Source organism: Manis pentadactyla, chromosome 4 (assembly GCF_030020395.1).
Source record: "Manis pentadactyla isolate mManPen7 chromosome 4, mManPen7.hap1, whole genome shotgun sequence".
Classification (NCBI taxonomy): domain Eukaryota; kingdom Metazoa; phylum Chordata; class Mammalia; order Pholidota; family Manidae; genus Manis; species Manis pentadactyla.
In genome coordinates, this window is record NC_080022.1 from 186,934,065 (window position 1) to 186,956,015 (window position 21,951).

Below are 21,951 nucleotides of genomic sequence, written 5' to 3' on the forward strand. Positions count from 1 at the left end.
CTCCCTCCCCACCCACCCTCCCACACCCCTCCCCTTTGGTAACCACTAAACCCTTCTTGGAGTGTCTGAGTCTGCTGCCATTTTGTTCCTTCAGTTTTGCTTCGTTGTTATGCTCCACAAATGAGGAAAATCACTTGGCATTTGTCTTTCTCTGCCTGGCTTATTTCACTGAGCATAATGTCCTCCAGCTCCATCCATGTTGTTGCAAATGGTAGGATTTGTTTCTCTCTTACGGCTGAATAATATTCCATTATGTATATGTACCACCTCTTCTTTATCCATTCATCTACAGATGAACACTTAGGTTGCTTCCATTTCTTGGCTACTCTAAATAGTGCTGAGATAAACATACGGGTGCATCTGTCTTTTTCAAACTGGGCTGCTGCATTCTTTGGGTAAATTCCAAGGAGTGGAATTCCTGGGTCAAATGGTATTTCTGTTCTTAGTTTTTTGAGGAACCTCCATATTGCTTTCCACAATCATTGAACTAGCTTACATTCCCACCAGCAGTGTAGGAGGGTTCCCCTTTCTCCGCATCCTCGCCAGCATTTGTTGTTCTTAGTCTTTTCAATGCTGGACATCCTTACTGGTGTGAGGTGATATCTCATTGTGGTTTTAATTTGCATTTCCCTGGTGATTAGTGATGTGGAACATCTTTTCATGTGTCTGTAGGCCATTTGAATTTCTTTGGAGAACTGTCTCTTCATATCCTCTGCCCATTTGCTAATCGGGTTATTTGCTTTTTAGGTGTTGAGACGCGTGAGTTCTTTATATATTTTGGATGTTAACCCCTTGTCGGATCTATCTATCATTTACAAATATATTCTCCCATGCTGTAGGATGCCTTTTTGTTCTGTTGATGGTGTCCTTTGCCGTACAGAAACTTTTTAGTTTGATGTAGTCCCATGTGTTCATTTTTGCTTTTGTTTCCCTTGCTCGAGGAGATGTGTTCAGGAACTGGCCCTTAAGTTCTTCGTGGACCAAGCCGCAGCCAGCCGCCCTCCATTTCTGTACTGCTCATTTAGCTTTGTTCTCTGGGATTTAAGTTCCTTACTGCAGAATTTCAAACATTTGCCTGTAGTTATGTCTCATCTGCCCATTCTCCAGGAAATAGTCCTAGCTCTTTACAGCTGTTCATTAGAATCATTGTTACAAATCCTTTTTGTTTTCATCTGAAAAACCTGTAGCTTGTAAGGGTCCTTGTGCCCAGAACTGCTACCTTTACAGTATAAGTGTGGTTTAGAGACTAGAACCTACCTCGCTCCTAAAATGACACTTCTCGTAATGCATTCCAAGTTCATTTAGCCACTTTGAGCCATGTCACACTAACTTTTCTTAAATTGAGCTTAAAATCTGAAATCTTTGTTTCTGCACACTCTGCTCTGAAGCCCCTTGTCACACAGGACTGTTCTTTTGCGGTTGGTTGCTTGGTCCCAAGTATAGAACTTTGTACCTGGTAGACCTTGGATTCCAGTCCTCCAGCCTGTTGGGAGCCTTGTGAACCCTGATTCTGTATTCAGCATATTAGTTATTCCTTCTGGTTTTTAGCCATTCGTAAATTTTGTAAAAATACCATAAAGACAAGACTACAGATGGTCCTTTCCTTATGGTCACTCACTCAGTCATCTTATATTCGGAAGTGAATTTCCAGCCAGAACCCTACAAGGGAGTTTGGAAAGTGTCATGTTTTAGCTTTGAGCCTCTGTGGCACAGGGAGGCCCATAGAAGACATGGAGTGACTGCCGAGGGCCTGTTGACTGCGGGGGTTTGGGTGAACAGAATTGTTCGGACATCAGACATCTTTGAAACAGACGTGAGTAGAGAATCTGAGGTGCACCCTCACTACCTTGCACCAAAGTGCCATCGGAAACCCAGCTGGGGCTGGTTCCTCCCATTCCTCTGCCTCTGACCCAGCTCCCAGCCTCCAAACTGCCTCCATCCTGTGATTTATGACCACCCAATACAGTCCTAAAGTTTGTAAGGTTTCTCGTGTTCTCATACCCGACTTCTACATTAATGCTTCTCAGACCAGTAACTTTGTCCTTTTACTTGCCGTATACTCATTCAGACTACATTTTTGAGCACTATCGTGTGCTCCAAACAGCACACAGATGCTCAGGATATCACAGTGTGAAACACAGGAGCTCTGCCCTCTTTGAACCTCCATTTGGACAGGAAGGCAGGTACCCCGACAATTACTATACGGTACCCAACAGCCACAACCAGGGAAGTACAGCACATTGGATGGCCCCTAACCGAGGTTTTGGCCATGAGGGGCCAGGGGGACCAGACACAGGGTGACAGCACGGGTGAGTGTTTCAGATAGATGGGCTGGCGTATGAAACAGCCTAGAGGCAAGAAAAGAGGTGACATGACTGAGGAACAGAAAGAACTTGAGAGTGGTTGGTACGTGGGGTAAGTGGTGGGGGGTGACAGGAAGGCCTTGCAGAGAGGCCGTGCTGAGCAGGGTGAGGCAAGGTCTTTCAGACCACTGAAGGGGTCAGATTGTGTCCGGAGGCCTGGGGAGCCAAAGAGGTTCTCAGCAGATGTAGAGGGGTCAGGCGTATTTGTGGGATCATCCCTGTTATAAGATTAAGAATGGATTTGTGGGAGGCAAAGCAGGAGAAGGGGATCTGAGCGTGGCTGATGTCTTGGAAGACATGGAAGTGTTTGGATATAGGAGCAAAGAGGGCTCAGAGCCTGGCTAGTGGGCAGGTGACTTGGTGCTCCGTGACACGTCCAGGAGCCCAACAGGAGGCACGTGTCCCATGGAGGCTATCACAGAGGTCAGGTATAGAAGACTGGGTCTCAGCCAGAGGCCAGCCTGAAGATGCAGCCGTGTGAGAGTGGCCATGAGAACAGGGGCAAGGTCAAGAGTAGGGATTCTGTTGAAGATGGTAGAATTTTGAGCATGTTTAAAAGCTGATAGAAAGGAGCAAGCCGAGAGGAAGAGTGGATACAAAAGGGAGGAGATCCCTATATCCAGTAGGGAGGGCACTTCCTCCAGCTTCTAAAGGAGGCTGAGGTGTCTGAGGCCAGAGGGTGAGGGGCACCTTCCAGTATTCTTGTTTCTTGAGGACACCAGTCTAGAGAGTTAACAAAGGAACAGAGAGCTGACGGGGTTCCAAAGGGCTGCTAGGCAGTGAGCAGGACCTAGACACCAAAGTTGTGCAATGGATACACATCCACGTATTTGACATGCGTTTATTGGATACAGCATGTGCAGGCAGTACTCTGGTTTGGGGGATACATCCAGGAACAAAGCAGGCAGAAGCCCTGGCCTGATGGGGCATGCAGTCTAGCAGGGAAGGCCAAGACTGCGTAGTTAGCAAGTACACACGGAGCAGGTCAGGAGGTGAAGGTAATGTGGGAGAGGGAGGCCAGGAAGGGGAGCCAGAATGCAGGGATTGTCACCTTGCACAGGTCAGCCAGGCATGGGGTCAACTTTAGGTCTTTGTGAACACGTAGTAGCTGAAGAGCAGGGGAGCTGAGTATGAGAGGAGTATGAGAGGAGGTGGGAAGGATCATGCCCAGCATGTTCATGAAGAAGTTGCCCATATTTATGTCCAAGAGATTTTTGCCTATGTTTTTTCCTAAGAGTTTTATGGTTTCATGGCTTACATTCAGGTCTTTGATCCATTTTGAATTTACTTCTGTGTATGGGGTTAGACAGTGATCCAGTTTCATTCTCTTACATGTAACTGGTACTATGTTGAATAACAGTGGGGAGAGTGAACATCCCTGTCTTGTTCCCGATCTTAGGTGAAAAGCTTTCAGCTTCTCACTGTTAAGTATGATGTTGCTATGGGTTTGTCATATATGGCCTTTATTATGTTGAGGTACTTGCCCTCTATACCCATTTTGTTGAGAGTGTTTATCATGAATGGATGTTGAATTTTGTCGAATGCTTTTTCAGCATCTATGGAAATAATCATGTGGTTTTTGTCTTTCTTTTTGTTGACGTGGTGGATGATGTTGATGGATTTTTGAATGTTGTGCCATCCTTGCATCCCTGGGATGAATCCCACTTGATCATGGTGTATGATCCTCTCAGTGTATTTTTGAATTCAGTTTGCTAATGTTTTGTTGAGTATTTTTTTTTGATAGGGCATCTCTCATATTTATTGATAAAATGGTTGTTATTTGTTGAGTATTTTTGCATCTATGTGTTTATATGGTTTTTATATGTCCAGTTTTATAGAAGTAAGTGCTACCGGACAATCATTTTTGTCCTATTCTTGTTATGTTGATACTAGTTTTCTTATGAACCTGAGGAAAACATATTAATTTAGGAAATGCAATATAGCTTCATAAACTGGATTATTTGGGTCTGTTTCAAACCCGTTCTGGAGACAGATCACAGTGATCATCCAGAGATGAGTCCCCGTGCCTGCCTGTGATCAGAGATGGCAAGCTAAGAAGGACTCACGAGGTTGAGCTTAACACAGGTGCCAAGGTGTGTATGCTGGCACGGCACAGCATCCCCAGCTCAGTGCCCCAGTGACCAGTGTGAATGTGAGCCAGACATGTATGCCCTCCGTGGCACACAGCTGTTAAGTCATTGGAGAACCAGTATTTTGACAATTAGTGGAAATGTGGCCAAAAGGGAGAAACTGCAAACATAGCATTTACTTATGTTCCTAAGGGAATGAAAGCAGATCCCCAAAATACTTAGCAGCCTAATTATCTCATGCACTTAGAAGTAAATATTCTAGGATGCTTAAAAATCAATTTGTAGATGCAGGAGAACTTTGAATACTAATTAGTAAAACTTTAGATGAATCACAGATCCTCACAATAAACTCTTATTCTGACAGTGGGAATGAGAAGGAACCTCCAAAGATGGTTTCTTTCATCCCTGAACTCTCAGTTTCACCAAGACATCTGGGTAATTTGAAAGGGTTTGAGCTGCGGGTGGTGAGGGGTTAGAGAGATCACTGTACAGTTAAGGTGTGTCCCCCGTGAAGGTCATTATGGACTTGATCTGAGCTAAACAGCAGCACAATGCTGTCATGAAATCTTGCCCTGGGTTATATCTTCCAAAAGTGTATGGAAGTGAAATACTTGTATCATCTGCCAATCAGAAAACCATCTGTTAATGTTGATCTTATTCCAGAATACCTTTTTATCCATCTTCCTACCTGTTCTCCTCAGCATCTCAGGGAGGTCTCCCATTAGCCAGCACTGGGCATTTCAGCTGTGCTGAAGGTGGTTGCTATAGTGAACTTGTTCAAGCTGGGGAAGGTCACAGCCAGAGGCAAACTTTACTTTGTATTTGGGTACTTAATCTAGTGATAATATATTTGCATTATCACTTAGTTTTCTGGCACTGATTTTATAACCAACAGCAGAGATTGTGTGAGTTAATTATTAAAGAGGCATATCACCCGTTCAATGAACTAAAAAACTTGGACGGAATTAGATTTAGGAATCCTCTGCCTGGGAAGATAAAACACATATGTATGTTGTTTCTCTAAGTTTCCTTGAAGCGCAGCAGCTGTAGAGCCTTGTCCTTTCTGCAAGACTCCCTGTCCTGGCAGCTGAGCTGCTCCTTTGTTATCTTTGGTGTAAAAAGGATACCAAAAATAGAGTCACCTGCAAGTGGAATGAATCAGCAAGATGCTGTTAGAGTTCAACGGTTTTCACACCATAACTTTAGGAATCTTGCTGACCTCTCCAGCCAGAGTAATTGTTTTAAGCACCAAGCAGATGTTACTTTTTAAAAGAGGAATGTCCTAAGCAGTTACGCTCTTTGTGTGTATGGGATTTTTCCCGGGTTTGGTTTGGTTTGGGTGTTTTTACTTTCCTGGGTTTGGGGGGACTTGGTTAGTGCACTGGAGTCTAAAGAGAATCAGGGAGTCAGAAGTCCCACTAAAAAGGTCAAAGGAGATGCCTGTCTGTGCAAGTCCTGGGAATATACACAAAGGTTCTCGCTTTAGGTCCCTTCAGTTCAAAGTGAATAAATGAATAAAATCAGTAAAAATACAGTTTGCACACACACACACACACACACACACATACCGATAAATAAAAGTTAGTATATTTTAAATAAGTATTAATGCACTAAAATAAAAACTATGGAGAAATTTTTTCTGATACCTACCCTCCGTGATGACGCAGTAAGGCAGGCAGAAGCAGCTCCCCTAAGAGGCTGCTAGGCAGCTCGGGGCCACGTGATCAGCTTTTGTTTTGTCTGATTGCCGTGGCTAGGACCTCCAGTACTATGTTAAATAACAGTGGGGAGAGTGGGCATCCCTGTCTAGTTCCCGATCTCAGCGGAAATGCTTTCAGCTTCTCGCTATTCAATATAATGTTGGCTGTGGGTTTTTCATAGATGGCCTTTATTATGTTGAGGTACTTGCCCTCTATTCCCATTTTGCTGAGAGTTTTTATCATGAATGGATGTTGAACTTTGTCAAATGCTTTTTCAGCATCTATGGAGATGATCATGTGGTTTTTGTCTTTCTTTTTGTTGATGTGGTGGATGATATTGATGGACTTTCGAATGTTGTGCCATCCTTGCATCCCTGGGATGAATCCCACTTGGTCATGGTGTACGATGGTTTTGATGTATTTTTGAATTCGGTTTGCTAAAATTTTGTTGAGTATTTTTGCGTCTACGTTCATCAGGGATATTGGTCTGTAGTTTTCTTTTTTGGTGGTGTCTTTGCCTGGTTTTGGTATTAGGGTGATGTTAGCTTCATAGAATGAGTTTGGGAGTATCCCCTCCTCTTCTATTTCTTGGAAAACTTTAAGGAGAATGGGTATTATGTCTTCCCTGTATGTCTGATAAAATTCCGAGGTAAATCCATCTGGCCCGGGGGTTTTGTTCTTTGGTAGTTTTTTGATTACCGCTTCAATTTCGTTGCTGGTAATTGGTCTGTTTAGATTTTCTGTTTCTTTTTGGGTCAGTCTTGGAAGGTTGTATTTTTCTAGGAAGTTGTCCATTTCTCCTAGGTTTCCCAGCTTGTTAGCATATAGGTTTTCATAGTAGTCTCTAATAATTCTTTGTATTTCTGCGGGATCTGTTGTGATTTTTCCTTTCTCATTTCTGATACTGTTGATTTGTGTTGACTCTCTTTTCCTCTTAATTAGTCTGGCTAGAGGCTTATCTATTTTGTTTATTTTCTCGAAGAACCAGCTCTTGGTTTCATTGATTTTTGCTATTGTTTTATTCTTCTCAATTTTATTTATTTCTTCTCTGATCTTTATTATGTCCCTCCTTCTGCTGACCTTAGGCCTCATTTGTTCTTCTTTTTCCAATTTTGATAGTTGTGACATTAGACCGTTCATTTGGGATTGCTCTTCCTTTTTTAAATATGCTTGGAGTGCTATATACTTTCCTCTTAAGACTGCTTTTGCTGCGTCCCACAGAAGTTGGGGCTTAGTGTTGTTGTTGTCATTTGTTTCCATATATTGCTGGATCTCCATTTTGATTTGGTCATTGATCCATTGATTATTTAGGAGCGTGTTGTTAAGCCTCCATGTGTTTGTGAGCCTTTTTGCTTTCTTTGAACAGTTTATTTCTAGTTTAATGCCTTTGTGGTCTGAAAAGTTGGTTGGTAGGATTTCAATCTTTTGGAATTTACTGAGGCTCTTTTTGTGTCCTAGTATGTGGTCTATTCTGGAGAATGTTCCATGTGCACTTGAGAAGAACGTGTATCCTGTTGCTTTTGGATGTAGAGTTCTGTAGATGTCTATTAGGTCCATCTGTTCTAGTGTGTTGTTCAGTGCCTCTGTGTCCTTACTTATTTTCTGTCTGGTGGATCTGTCCTTTGGAGTGAGTGGTGTGTTGAAGTCTCCTAGAATGAATGCATTGCATTCTATTTCCTCCTTTAGTTCTGTTAATATTTGTTTCAGGTATGTTGGTGCTCCTGTATTGGGTGCATATATATTTATAATGGTTATATCCTCTTGATGGACTGAACCCTTTATCATTATGTAATGTCCTTCTTTGTCTTTTGTTACTTTCTTTATTTTGAAGTCTGTTTTGTCTGATACCAGAATTGCAACACCTGCTTTCTTCTCTCTGTTGTTTGCTTGAAATATCTTTTTCCATCCCTTGACTTTAAGTCTGTGCGCGTCTTTGGGTTTGAGGTGAGTCTCTTGTAAGCAGCATATGGATGGATCTTGCTTTTTTATCCATTCTATTACTCTGTGTCTTTTGATTGGTGCATTCAGTCCATTTACATTTAGGGTGATTATTGAAAGGTATGAATTTATTGCCATTGCAGGCTTTAAGTTTGTGGTTACCAAAGGTTTAGGGTTAGCTTCTTTACTGTCTTACTGTCTAACTTAACTCGCTTGTTGAGCTATTATAAACACAGTCTGATGATTCTTTATTTCTCTCCCTTCTTATTCCTCCTCCTCCCTTCTTCATATGTTGGGTGTTTTGTTGTGTGCTCTTTTTAGGAGTGCTCCCATCTAGAGCAGTCCCTGTAGGATGCCCTGTAGAGGTGGTTTGTGGGAGGCAAAATCCCTCAACTTTTGCTTGTCTGGGAATTGTTTAATCCCTCCTTCATATTTAAATGATATTCGTGCTGGATACAGTAGTCTTGGTTCGAGGCCCTTCTGTTTCATTGCATTAAGTATATCATGCCATTCTCTTCTGGCCTGTAGGGTTTCTGTTGAGAAGTCTGATGATAGCCTGATGGGTTTTCCTTTGTAGGTAACCTTTTTTTTCTCTCTGGCTGCTTGTAATACTTTGTCCTTGTCTTTGATCTTTGCCATTTTAATTATTATGTGTCTTGGTGTTGCCCTCCTTGGATCCCTTGTCATGGGAGTTCTGTGTACCTCTGTGGTCTGAGAGGCCATTTCTTCCCCTAGTTTGGGGAAATTTTCAGCAATTATTTCTTCAAAGACATTTTCTATCCCCTTTTCTCTCTCTACTTCTTCTGGAATACCTATGATTCTTATATTATTCCTTTTCGTTTGATCACTCAGCTCTCTTAAAATGCTTTCATTCCTGGAGATCCTTTTATCTCTCTCTGCATCAGCTTCTCTGCGTTCCTGTTCTCTGTTTTCTAGTCCATTAATGGTCTCTTGCATCTCGTCCATTCTGTTTTGAAGTCCTTCCAGAGCTTGTTTTATTTCTGAATTCTCCTTCCTTAGTTCTTGCATATTTCTCTGCAAGTCCATCAGCATGGTTATGACTTTTGTTTTGAATTCTTTTTCAGGTAGACTGGCTAAATCTATCTCCCCAGATTCCTTCTCAGGGGAAGATGTAGCGGATGCCAAAGCTGTCTGGGTTAGTCTTGTCTGGATCATATTTTTTTGCCTTTTCATGTTGACAGGTGCTATTGACTGTCAGCTGGGAGGGCCAAAATTTTCACTTGCTCCTGGCCTTTCTTTACTGGGACAACTGCGACCCCTAGTGGCTTGTGTTGGGTAATTGCGTGTAGAGTGGGTCTTTGTGTCTTGCCCGGCCGGAAGGGAGAAATTTCCCTTTCTGTGGGCGGAATTTGTCTCAGGCTGCTTCTCTGCTTTCGCAGCGCCCGGTGGGGTAATGGACGGGGGGGCTGTTTGACTGTTTGCCTCCGTGAGGGGTCTCAGAGCTGTTGCCCAGGGGGTTAGTGCACCCGGTTTTCCCTGTAATTTCCAGCTGCTGTACTGTGACCTGGGTTGTTTCCGTCAAGCTTTTAAGTCCCTGTCCCTTTAAGACTTTCAAAAAGCCCCCGCTTTTCTTTGTCACAGGGGCATCAGCTTCAGCACCCGCTCAGAGGTCTTACTCCCTGTTCCCCCAGTATCCAGGGCCCCCTGGGCATGTACTGTGTCTGCGCTCTGGCCCGGATGGCTGGGGCTGGGTGTTCGGCAGTCCTGGGCTCCGTCTCCCTCCCGCTCTGCCTATTGTTCTCCCTCCGGGAGCTGGGGGAAGGGGCGCTCGGGTCCCGCCGGGCCGGGGCTTGTATCTCACCCCTTTCACCAGTCGCTGGGTTCTCGCTGGTGTAGCTGCAGTCTGGCCACTGTCCTGCGTCTTCTGGTCTCTCTTTTAGGGCTAGTTGTGTTTTTTGTATTTTCAAAAGTATATATGTTTTTGGGAGGAGATTCCCACTGTCCTACTCACGCCGCCATGTTGGCTCCGCCTCCGTGATCAGCTTTTGAAAGGACGCTTATCTATAAACCTCAAATGGAGTCCCCTGACTTGGGAAGAGAAGTTTGAAATAAATGCTCACAAAACAAGGCATTCTGAAAAGGACACTCGGCCATCTGACTAAGCAAACTCTTCTGTATAAAAGCTTCACTATGTGAATACCTGTGTTGATTTCAAATACAAAAAATTAATTGCTGCAGCTTCCAATTCTGCTCTGTTCCTCCATAATCCAGTAGCCAGACAAGCATTATGGTAAATTTACATTAAGTTTAAAGGCCATTGGTGTGAACAAAATCCCATCTCATATTTAAGTGAGAACCTAAAAGTGCCAAGCACGTAGCAGGCAGGCAAATGCTTAATGAATTGAATTTTTAGCCCTTTATCTTTCCTTCGCTTAATTAAAATTTCCCATTTTTAAACCGAACCTTTCTTCCCAAAAAGGACTGCCTATCACACTTACAGAACTATACTTACTGTAAGTATATCTGTGGAACAAGGTAGAATTGATTTCTTATTCCACAGAAGGAAGAGCGCCATCTACTGACTTAACTCTGTAGTGCTGCAGGTGCAAATGGTTGCGTTGGGTAGAGAGTCTCAGTTCCATTTCCTGTCCTTGTATCTGCGTTTTGTTCATTTTTATACCAGTCTTCTGGGTGTATACCACTTAAGCCCTTTGTTTTCTCCATTCTGATAGAAATGAAGAATACATATTTTAAATGGAATGGAATTAACATTCTGGTGTCATTTCATTGTTGCTGTTTTATTCCCAATGCTGTATTTGTTAACAAGGGAGATGGATTGCTGAACTCCACAGTGCAGAAATATTTTGCCAAAAGCAGTAGTATTTGATGGGCCACTTTTTGAGTATTAATATCCATGTTTTAAATGTAAGATAGAAATTTGTTCTGTCTCATTAAGCCCAACTTAATATAAAGTTATTAACAAAAAGGATACCAGATTCACTCCACCAGTAATCACTGAACAATGGAGCTTTACTTATTTTCATGGTATGCATTTAGAATTATTTTCTATTTCCTGAAAATACTTGCTTTGCATCAGAATTATCTAGTGTGCCCCTTGGCATCTCTTCTAGAGCCTGGTGATACAGAGATGATGTATATGGTAGTTGGACACTGTAGGTGAATTCCTGCCAGAGATCAGCTTTAAATGGAAATGGTGTTTTCTTGATTTTTGAGTAAGCAATCATTCCATTTATTTCTAAGATTTTGAAACATGCTGCTTATAGAGCATTTGCCTTCTATGTAAAAATACTTTAGACATTTCTGCTGCTTTAGCAGGAATTAAGAACTCTATAAAAATTAACTGTAATTGCCATAGTCTTAGTATTTATTCTTAGCTTTGACTTAAGTAATTTGTCACATTGCCTTTCAAAAAGATGGGAGTATAAGAATGACAAATATCTGGTGAATTACTTAATTACTTGTAGTAATTCAGTATTTTTACAGCTGATTGGCCTTTAAATTATTTTATCTTCCCAAAACATCTACACTACAACTTTTGTCAGCTTTTGTCCTGATTAAGTTTTGTCCTTTAATTTATAAAACTACCTCTCCCAATATACATTGTTGTTTTCTGTGTAATTATAGGTAATATTTTAGTTAGCAATTGCTGACAATAACTGAGTAGGGCTGACTTTCCTGTTATTGGCAATCATTTACATAATACATTGCTCAACATAGAGCTTGTAAATTAAAACAATTCATGGGTTACATATCCTCCTGTCATTAATCAATCTTACTACATTTTATTAGAATAAAGAACATCAAGGGAACTGATTCCGTTCTATTTTTAGTCAGGAAAGCAATGTTTCATGATTGGGTCGGTAATACCCATGTTGCAACCAGGTAATTTAAATTTGTGGCTAATTACATTTTATGCTTTCATTTTTTAGTTAGCATTTAGAACAGTCATATTTCTCTCTCTAAAAAACTCTAGCCACCTGAAAATTACAACTGATACAAGCTGTCAGTATGACTGTCAGTTGTGTCAAGTGAGTTTAGGGGCAGAAAAAAAATGACCAAAATTGAGGTTGATTTGGGAAAATGAAGGTCAGAAGTGGAAGGGCCAGGAGATCCTCACGTGGCCTGGTCCCGTGAGCCCTAGTGTGCCTGGGGATATGAATGCCGTAGCCTTCTGGTTTCATTTCCTCATGTACCTTCACTGGGTAACAGTCCCAGATCAGAGTGCCGTGGCACCAGGAGTGGGCAGAGGAATGAAGGAAGAATTCCCCAAAAGCCTGGCAGTCAGTGTGCCTATTGGCACCACTCTTGTCCGTAATTCCTCCCGTCTGTCCCCATCTTTAAGACAAATGCCTCAGCCCCTCCTCAGCTCACCAGGTGGTACCTGAGACCTGTCTGCATTTTACTTTACCTGTACATGGTTAATCTGCCCTCTGCTCCTTTCTTTGCCAGGAGCAGAGAAAGATGGTTGATCATAGGAAAGAATAATTTTTAGTGTAAATTTTCAGTTTATAAATTGTTAGAACACTGTAACAACATTTCTTTTAGATGGTTACATATAACATAAAGTTAAAAAGCTACTTTTTAAACATTAGTTTTAAGCTATTCTTTTAAACCCTGTTATGTTACAAATACTGTGAATTTAATAGTTGTCAATATTTAACGGATTTCCGATTTTAATTTGGGGATCAGGACAGAGGAAATTGCAACTTTAGAAAGCTCAACGAATCACATTAGATTTAGTATTGTCTCCTTTTCACTTTCTGCTGAAAGCCATCCTACAGATAGATTATATGGAAATTATTTGAACTTGAAATCCCCGTTTTCACTTCCTCAGTTTCACTTGTGTTATTTCCCCTCTCCCTGGGTACCCTCTTCAGTTTCCTCAGGCTGGGGAGAAATGCCTAATGTTCATGCAAAGGCTGAAAGCTCCTGGGGGGAGCCATCCTCCCCTTCTACCCTGGTAGATAACGGCACAGCAGCGTGGGGCAAGCCGCCCAGCAGTGGCAGCGGGTGGGGGGACCAGCCCACCGAGCCAGCCGTGACGTTTGGAAGAGCTGGCGCTCCCACTGCCACCCCGGCCCTGTGCAAGCCAGGTAAGCCCGCCCTCCGCCTGCCTGATTTGGCGGTTTAGAAATGGGTCAAAGTATTTTATTTACGGGGATAATTTTCATTGAATTTTAAGAATTAATTTTCTAAGGATACTTACCTCATTTTATTCACACTTTAAGACCAGCATTAAATGAAGACTATAAAGAAGCATTTGCTGTGTCCGATACATAACAGAGAGGAGCTTTTAACAGAAGTCCGTGCTCTCTCCCTGCTTGGTTCTATAGTAATATCCACGCCTGTTCAGCAGCATTCTTGGTACCCACCACCTCAAACGATTTAAACTTGCTGTTTCACTGAGCAGAGTAGATGAAACAAAGCACGCCGTTTTTCCTTGTTGTGAGAGTAGGTTTTAAAACCGATTACTTCACAGCACTCTGACGCTTCTTGCCTTGCCTCTGTCTTACACAAAAAATTCTGCTTTGGGTATCCCAGGTTTATGCTTTTTCTTTTCTTTGAAAAAGAAAAGAAAATCATGCTATATTTTCCTCCCATTATCCAAAAGTGTAATAAGTATACATATAAAATATGCATTCTTACAGTTGTCCAGGTCGTTTACCCAGTGGAATTCTGTGATGTCTGGGCGTTTTGCAGTGGGATACTTATGACATTAGCATGAACATTAAGTTGCCGATTTAAGGCTGATTTTAGAATTAATTGTTCACATGGCTGTAGAAGCTTCATATTTCCTTCGGACATCATTACACGTCTTAAGTCTTAAAACACGATACTGGTTTTGTATTTTGTTACGTGGCTAACACTTGGTGGTTTGCTCCTTATATCTGCCGTTCTGCTGGATTATTTATTCTATTCACAGACCTTCTTGTTAAAATGTAAAGGATGAAGGAGCTTCTGGGTGTTTCGATTCACATGCTTTTTGAGGCAGTACATTTGTCATAATGATTTGTCCTTGGAGGCCCAGGTAGACACCTGTCCACCTTACAAGCACCCTATCTTCCCTCCAAACCCCAGCTAACTCTGCCATCACCTGATCTTTGACCTTCTCCAGGTTCTCCCAAGAAGTGGAAATTTGGAGTGATATTTACACCAAAATCCACTTTGTATTTTAAGAAAGGAGAAAAATAATATCCCGAAATACAAGCTTGATATTTAGCTCCTAGTCCCATCTGCCTAAGGCCTCAGCTGTCTCCATCCTGTTATTCTGGGAGCACCTCCTGGGAGCCTGTCAGAAACAGACTGTCAGGCCCAAGCACAGACGTGCAGTGCCTCACGATCCCCGGATGACGCAGGTGTGGTCACCTTGGAGGAGCACTGGTTCACATGACAGACGGCTGTGGGTTTGGATCAAGCAGTGATTAAAAATCACATGTAGGACAGTGACATTTTTAGGATTCTGTACATTATTTTACTGGCCATTTCACACCATGCAGAGATAGCCATCTTCTACTGTAGCCCCAGGGTTTATTCTTAGAATGCCCATGCTTCAAAATGACATACAGTTAGGTAAGGGGGTTTGGAACAGCGCAGGCTACAGATAGCTGGAGTTTGAAGAAAAAAATTGCATGCATATGTTTGTATGTGTTGTATACCTTTAGAAGTTCAGTCCTTAGGGCTGGGGAGTGGGGCAGTAACAGGGTAGATCACAGTGTACACCTGTGCCCTGCCCCCAGATGCGCGGCTTGTCCGCTTTAGGAGTGGTGAGGCTGAATCATGTCTGCTCTCCTCCTAGCTCCAAAATCTATGCAAGAAGGCTGGGGCAGCGGTGGGGATGACGTGGGCCTCGGCACCAGTCAGTGGGAAGATGAAGACGGGGGCGTGTGGAACAATGCTGCTTCCCAAGAAAGCACCTCCTCCTGCAGTTCCTGGGGGAACGCCCCCAAAAAAGGACTCCAAAAGGTGTGTGTGATACTCAAGAAAAGATACCCAAAATCACACATTCTGTTTAAAGGTGGCCTCTCCAGTCGGTGGTGCCACAGAGAGGTTCTCTGTGCTCTGAGGTCCCTGGGCCCCTTTCAGAGGGATCTGCTGAGCATAGTGAGGCTTTCCGGAGGCTGCACGGCATCACTGTCCTGGCAGAGCACAGGCAGAGGCTGGCATGAGACTCCACATGCTTCTGTGGAACCAGACAGTAACAGATTTGCTCTTCTCATCAAGAAATTTTTATTTTAGAAAATACGATTATTTGCCATTGAAAGAATGTTCTTTATGTTAACATATAGTGGGTCTGTTATTGTTCTTTTAAACATTAGTAAATATTTTTTAAATTTCTCAGTTTTAATTTTTAATACAGTTAATACTTTAACTACAATCTATATAAATAAAAGTTCTTTAGGCTCCTCAGGCTTTAAAAGAGGAAAGTGAAGTCGGTCCTGAGACCAGGAAGCCTGAGAACTCCCGAGGTGGACCATTAAGTAGTCATGAAACAAACAAGCAGCTGTCTAGAAAGGATACATGAGATCTCCAAGTCATGAATGTACCAACATAAATTCCAAGTAGATAACAAATTTAAATGACAAAAATAAGGGTATTAAAATGTGAAAGAATTTGAAAAACATTTCAGAGTGGGAGAGGTCTTTCTAATTATGACAGAAATCTACAAGACTTGTAACTTCAGTGGCTGAACATAAAAACTGTGCGTGGCAGAAAATAGCATTATCAGAGTCAAAAGACAAATAACAAACTGGGAAAAAAAAATTTGTAACTCATGTCCTAGAGAGGGCTGATCTCTAATACAAAGAATGTCCTAGAAATTTTTTTTTTTAAACCAGTAACCCAATAGAAAAATGAGCAAAGAATGTGAATAGATGATCAATAGAAAATTAATACAAATAGCTCTTCACCAGATGAATGGATATGCAGTCTGACATAGGGAGAGCTCAACTTAAAACACCACCCAGAAGTGCCATTTTTCACCTCAGACCAGCAGAAATCCCAAAGTTGAATAAACATGCTCTGTTCGCAAAACTGTGAGAAAGCCTGCGCACTCGCACATGGCTGGTGGGGATGTGAATTAGCATGACCCAGCTGGAGGGCACTGGACATCACTGGTCAAAATCACAGAGAGGTCAGCACTTGGAAGCAGCACGGAAGCAGCACTTCTGTGTCATGGGAATAGCAAATGGCATCTGCATAGTTTTTTGTTACAGCATTTTTGTAGTTAAATTACATTGAGGCGGGTAACTAGCTAAATCATGCCACATCCATATTGTAGAAAGCTAAACAGGTTTTTTTACATATGTGTATATATATAGATACACACACACACACACACATATTGATGTGAAACATCATCAAACTGTATTGTTAAATGAAAAGGCAGAGTTTATACAAATGTATGTACTACACCACCACTTTGGGGGAAGGGGAAGAGAAAAGAAAAAATGTGCATGTGGATGAGTGCACACACTCCTTTGCTTCCATAGACGTGGAAGGGCAAGGGAGGGTGGTTGCTCTTGCAGAGAACAGGAATTAGGCAGGTAGGGGTGGGGCGGGAAGAAGATGCTTTCATGTATACCTTTTTTCTACTTTCCAATCGTGTGTATTACTTACTGTAAGAAAGTGTAAGTTAAAAAAGCATTCAGTCACCACTTAGCAGAACCCAGCAACTAAAATCATGGCTCTCTTCCTAAGGACTGGAAGTGATTACAAACATCAAAAAGAAGTCCTTTTCACAATCAGGCTGGCAAATAATCCAACTGATGACCAGAAATAGCAACTTGTTAAAATATAAGATGCTGCATGGTCTTGGCGCATCTGGTCCTGGCAGCAGCAGTGGTGAGAACAGCCTCTCAAAAAATTAAAAAAAGAAAATGAGTGTTTTCTAAATAAATTGTAAATTAGAATTCTACTTACGCCTACTTTTTGCTGTTCAACCATTTTTCTTGGTCTTGCTGTCTGATTCCATACATTCCAGCCTGTTCAATGGATTTGTAATAAACTGAAAATACAAAAAAAAAAAAAAAGCTGCGTCCTCGAGGAGGGAGCCTGCTGGCTGAGTACTGCCCCTGTGCCCCCACCCCGTGCACTCATGGCAGACTTGGGGATCATTTTGAAAAGCACTGGGAAGAGTATTTTTAGAGGAGGACTTTATATATTGTATTGGTGCTCACTGTAGTGATGTAATTGTAGAAATAGCTGAGAAGTCACTGACACAGCTGAGTTTCTGCTTCCTCGGCCCTTCTGCTGTGCCCACCCTGTTCCGCGGCACCTTTTTCTAGCTGACCCCTTTCACTTCATCCTCTCCCTCACTGACATTTTCCCATTACTTTTTTTCTATCCTAAGAGCTGTGAGTACTTAATAAAATTAACAGGTTTTTGTTCCTTTTGTCTTACTACCTTTTCATTCTGTTGTAACAAACCCCCCGCGTTCTGTCATCTGTTAGAATAAAGCTTATAAAAGGGCAAAAAAAACATGCAATTTTTAGTAAGATCACATACTGTTAGCAGAGGGCCGTGTTCAAGGGAGCATGGGTGACTACTTGATAATGGAAGTGATGCATATTTGTGATGAACTAAATCGATTCTCTGGGGAAGAAAACTAATTATCTTTAAGTCCATAAATAATACACATATACCAGCCTCCAAATGTACCCTAAAGCATTCCATAGTACTAGCCATAAAAACAGTCAGGACTTTCTGGAATACAGCATTTTCAGTGTTAGTGCCAAAAGATTCTGTGACACATAAATCACTATGAATCTTAGGCATCTCCCATTTCTAGAAGAAATGCATTAAAATGTGACTAATGGACTTTTTCCTGGCCCACACTTCATTGTAGGGCATGAAGACATCTGGCAAGCAGGATGAGGCCTGGATCATGAGCCGGCTGATCAAACAGCTCACAGACATGGGCTTCCCGGTGACTGGTGTCTGATTTTACTGCTGCCCACCATGTGTCCTGCTGTGCATGGCCCTCATTGTGTCCTGCCCGTGTTTGTCATGTGTAACAGGGAAGGAAGCCTTTTGAGGGATGAGACTGTTGATATAACGTAACTCATAAGTTCAGCTTTGACCTGGGCACTTCTGTTTAGGGATCATTGCTTTGAACTGTAGCAAAGATCCACATCATTTCTATCTAGAGAGGTGTGAGACCCTTTTCCTAAAATTAAAGATTCTGTGTGATTTTATATTTTAAAATATATATACAAGTTTTCTATTTTCTTGTTATTTATAAATAAAAGTTAGTTTTTGTTAGTTTATGTAATAGACTGACAAATATCACAAGAGAAAACTTCGTATTAAGTACTAGAGATTCATGTCCAGAGAAAGAATCCTATTTATTTAGTTTCCTGAGTTTCAGATAGTATATAAGGAGAGTTTGAATTGCAAGGTATCCCTCAGAAAATAAATCACCATCTGTTCATTCCTAAGATCAAATGGCATGAGTTGAGATATGAGAGATACCACTTGTATCTGCCATGTATTCCCTTCAAACGTCTTCTTTCCAAATCTTCATTCAAATGAGTACTTACCTTTTGGTTACTATAGCTGTCCCTAAAGAGTGAGTCCAGAGTGGCCTCAGTCTAGAGTAGGGACCTACATACTGCATACAGGGCATAGGCCCTCTGATGCTGGGCAGGGCATGTAGCCTTGGGAGCCCCCCTCTTCATGTATGAGGCAGTGAGAGGAACAGCGGGGGCCTGCCTCATGTCCAGATGCACACTGTGGTGGTAAGCATGAGGCCACTGGTTGGTTTTGGTCTTCCACTGAGACTAAGTCTGTTCCAGTCACGGGGATAATGATCAGAATGAATCTTCTTGAAAAGTAGTTGACAGCAGAGCCTAGAGTCCGTGAGTAGTGCCAGAAGCTCTGTGCCCCCACCCTTACGGTGATTTCCGCACGGCTCTCCTTGCAGAGGTTGTATCCTTGCCAGACCCTTCTGCCCAGTGTTGGACAGAGACAATCACAGGATTCCTGACTCTGTACATTTTGTTTTTAAAATGTTACATGAGTTCTTTACTCTAAAAACCGATTCTGTACATCTTACAACAAGTATTTTTTATTTAGAAAGCATCTCTAACCTCAACAATGAAGGAAAGTATTTCTAGTTCTAAAACCTAGTATCATTAGGTTAATAATAATAATCACTTCTCTGAGTCAATAGTGATAAAACTCCTTTTCTTTTTGTGAACACACAATGCTGATGAAAACTGTTTTCCTGTACAGAGAGAGCCAGCTGAAGAGGCCTTGAAGAGTAGTAATATGAACCTTGATCAGGCCATGAGTAAGTAGGATGATGTACTTACACTATACTGTTTTTAAAGGTACCAATTTATGGAGTTGTGATTCCCAGAAGCATTTCATTGTAGTCGTGGATTAATGATTGAATTCATGCTGGGTAGACAGGACCAGGCTGCAGCGAAGGAGTAACCGTAAGATGTGCCCTAGGCGCAGGAGGGGATTGGTGGGGTCTGGGATCAAATAGCCAAATACCACATTGGAGCACGTTTGATTTTTTTTTTTTTTTTTCATTTTTATCCAGTACATCAACAAATAGGTGAACTTTTTTTCATCTCTTTTTGGGGTAAGTCATAACGACATTCTTGGAGAGAGAGAGTAGGCTCACATGCCAGCCTCGCCTCACACAGAGCACCTTCCCCGTGCCCGGCCCCAGAATGGGCTTGCTCAGAGGCCAGAAGCACCACCATCCGGCTGAGCTCTTCCTCTCGTTGAGAGATGAAACTCACTGCTAGGCAACAAGCAACCATAGTCTTGGAGCTGCTTTAAAAATAATAATAATGAAAGGTGATAGTCCAGATGAGACTATTGTAAGTACATTTTAGAGTAACTGTAGCATAAAGGTTAAAGGAAAAGCATTAAAAATAACCATCACTACAACTTGGTACCACAGTACAAAAAGATAATTTGCAACATCAAAAATATAAAAGGGTTTGTGAAAGAAAAGGATGGAACCTTTATAGGTGAATGAACATAAATTGCTATCAGTAGAAAAAAGGACTGTTTTGTATACCAGATGTTTTATGTAAATCTCATGGTAACCACAAAGCAAAAATCTAGAGCAGAGACATGAAACAAATGCAAGAAGATTAAAATCATACCAACTATCCTGTCTGAGCATAATAGCATGAAACTAGAAATCAACAACAAAAAGATCTACAAGTATGTGGAAACTAAATAACACACTTCTAAAAAAAAAAAACAGTGGGTCAAAGAAAATAAATTATCTTGAAACATATAAAAATAAAGACATAACATATCAAATATTGTTGAAAATCACCATAGAAAACCACCAACTTAGAAAGGTAGACAGAAACAGAAGGAAAACGATATAATAGACAAAATAAACCACAAGGCAGAAGATAAACTGGCAGCAGTAAATCCTTACATGTCAGTAATCACCCTAAATATAAACAGATTGGACTCAGCAGTCAAAAGGCACAGAGCAGCTGGTTGGGTAAAAAGCAAGATCCAACTGTGTGCTGCCTACAGGAGACTCATTCATCTCTAAAGACGCGCACAGTCTCGAAGTGAAAGGATGAGAAATGGGATTCCACGCAAACAGAAACAGAAATAAGTAGGCACAGACTTACTTCATTCCATCACACAAAATGGACTTCAAGCCAGACGGTACGGAGACAAAGAAGGTCATTATGTAATGGTAAGGGGTCAATACATGAAGAACTATATATGCTCTCAACACCTGAGTACCAAAATATATTAAGCGATTACTGGTCTTAAGGGAGAAAGAGACAGTAACACAGTAACTTTGGGAGACTTCAATACCCCATTATCAACAATGGATAGATTGTTCAGACAGAAAATCAACAAGGAAACACTGGAAATGAACCATATGTTAGAACAAATGGACTTAATAGACATATCCCATCCACCAGCAGCAAAATAGACATTCTTTTCAAGTGCACATGGAACATTCTCCAGGATGGATAATTTCATAGGCCACAAAAATCTCAGCAAATTTGAGAAGATTAAAATCATACTATATTGTCTGACTATAATGGCAGGAAGCTAGAAATCAACTACAGAAGGAGAGTGAGATCTACAAAAGTGTGGAAACTAAACAACAGGCTTCAAAACAACCATTGGGTCAAAGAAGAAGTCAGAAAAATTAAAAATTCAAACAAATGAAAGTGAAAGCAACATGATCAAATACTGTGGGATGCAACGAAAGCGCTTCTGAGAGGGAAGTTTATAGCAATAAAGGCATTTATTAAGAAATTAGATCTCAAACAATCCAGCTTTATACCTCAAGGAACTAGGAAAAGGATAAAGTAAGCCCAGTATAAGCAGAAGAAGGAACTTACAAGGATCAGAGCAGAACTAAAGACAAGAAAAACAATAAAAAGGCTCAACAAAACTAAGAGCTGGCTCTTCAAAAAGATAAAATTAACAAACCTCTAGACTAAGAAAAATGGTTCAAATAAGTAAAATTAGAAATGAAAGAGGTGGCACTACAACTAATCCCACAGAAATACTTAAAATACAAGAGACTATAATACTACAAACAATTACATAACCTAGATGAAATAGATACATTTCTAGAAACACACAACCTGCTGAGACTGAATCAGGAAGAAAAAAAAATCTGAACAGACTGATAACAAAAGAGTAAAGAGATTGAATCAGTAATTTAAAAACTCCCAAGATAAAACTGCAGCACCAAATGGCTTCCCTGGAAAATTCTACCAAACATTTAAAGAAGACCTTAACTCTAGTCCTCAAACTTTCAAAATATTGAGGGTGGAACACTTCCAAACTCATTCTACAAAGCCAGAATTACTTTGGTATCCAAACCAGGTAAGGCTACTGCAAGAAAACAGTAGGCCAACATCC

General features: G+C 41.4%; 1 protein-coding gene across 7 annotated transcripts in view; it reads left to right on the forward strand.

The window, feature by feature from the left end:
• The window catches only part of TNRC6C (trinucleotide repeat containing adaptor 6C), a 157,663-nt gene that overhangs the window by 106,985 nt on the left and 28,727 nt on the right, over positions 1-21,951 (forward strand). For 6 of the 7 annotated variants that reach the window (XM_036910368.2, XM_036910369.2, XM_036910371.2 and 3 more), the window contains 4 exons: positions 12,951-13,166; positions 14,870-15,036; positions 17,918-17,998; positions 19,306-19,363. In XM_036910368.2, the coding sequence (XP_036766263.2) occupies positions 12,951-13,166; positions 14,870-15,036; positions 17,918-17,998; positions 19,306-19,363 (522 nt within the window). The remainder of the gene's footprint in view (positions 1-12,950; positions 13,167-14,869; positions 15,037-17,917; positions 17,999-19,305; positions 19,364-21,951) is intronic. The other variant, XM_036910373.2, reaches the window with a different exon arrangement.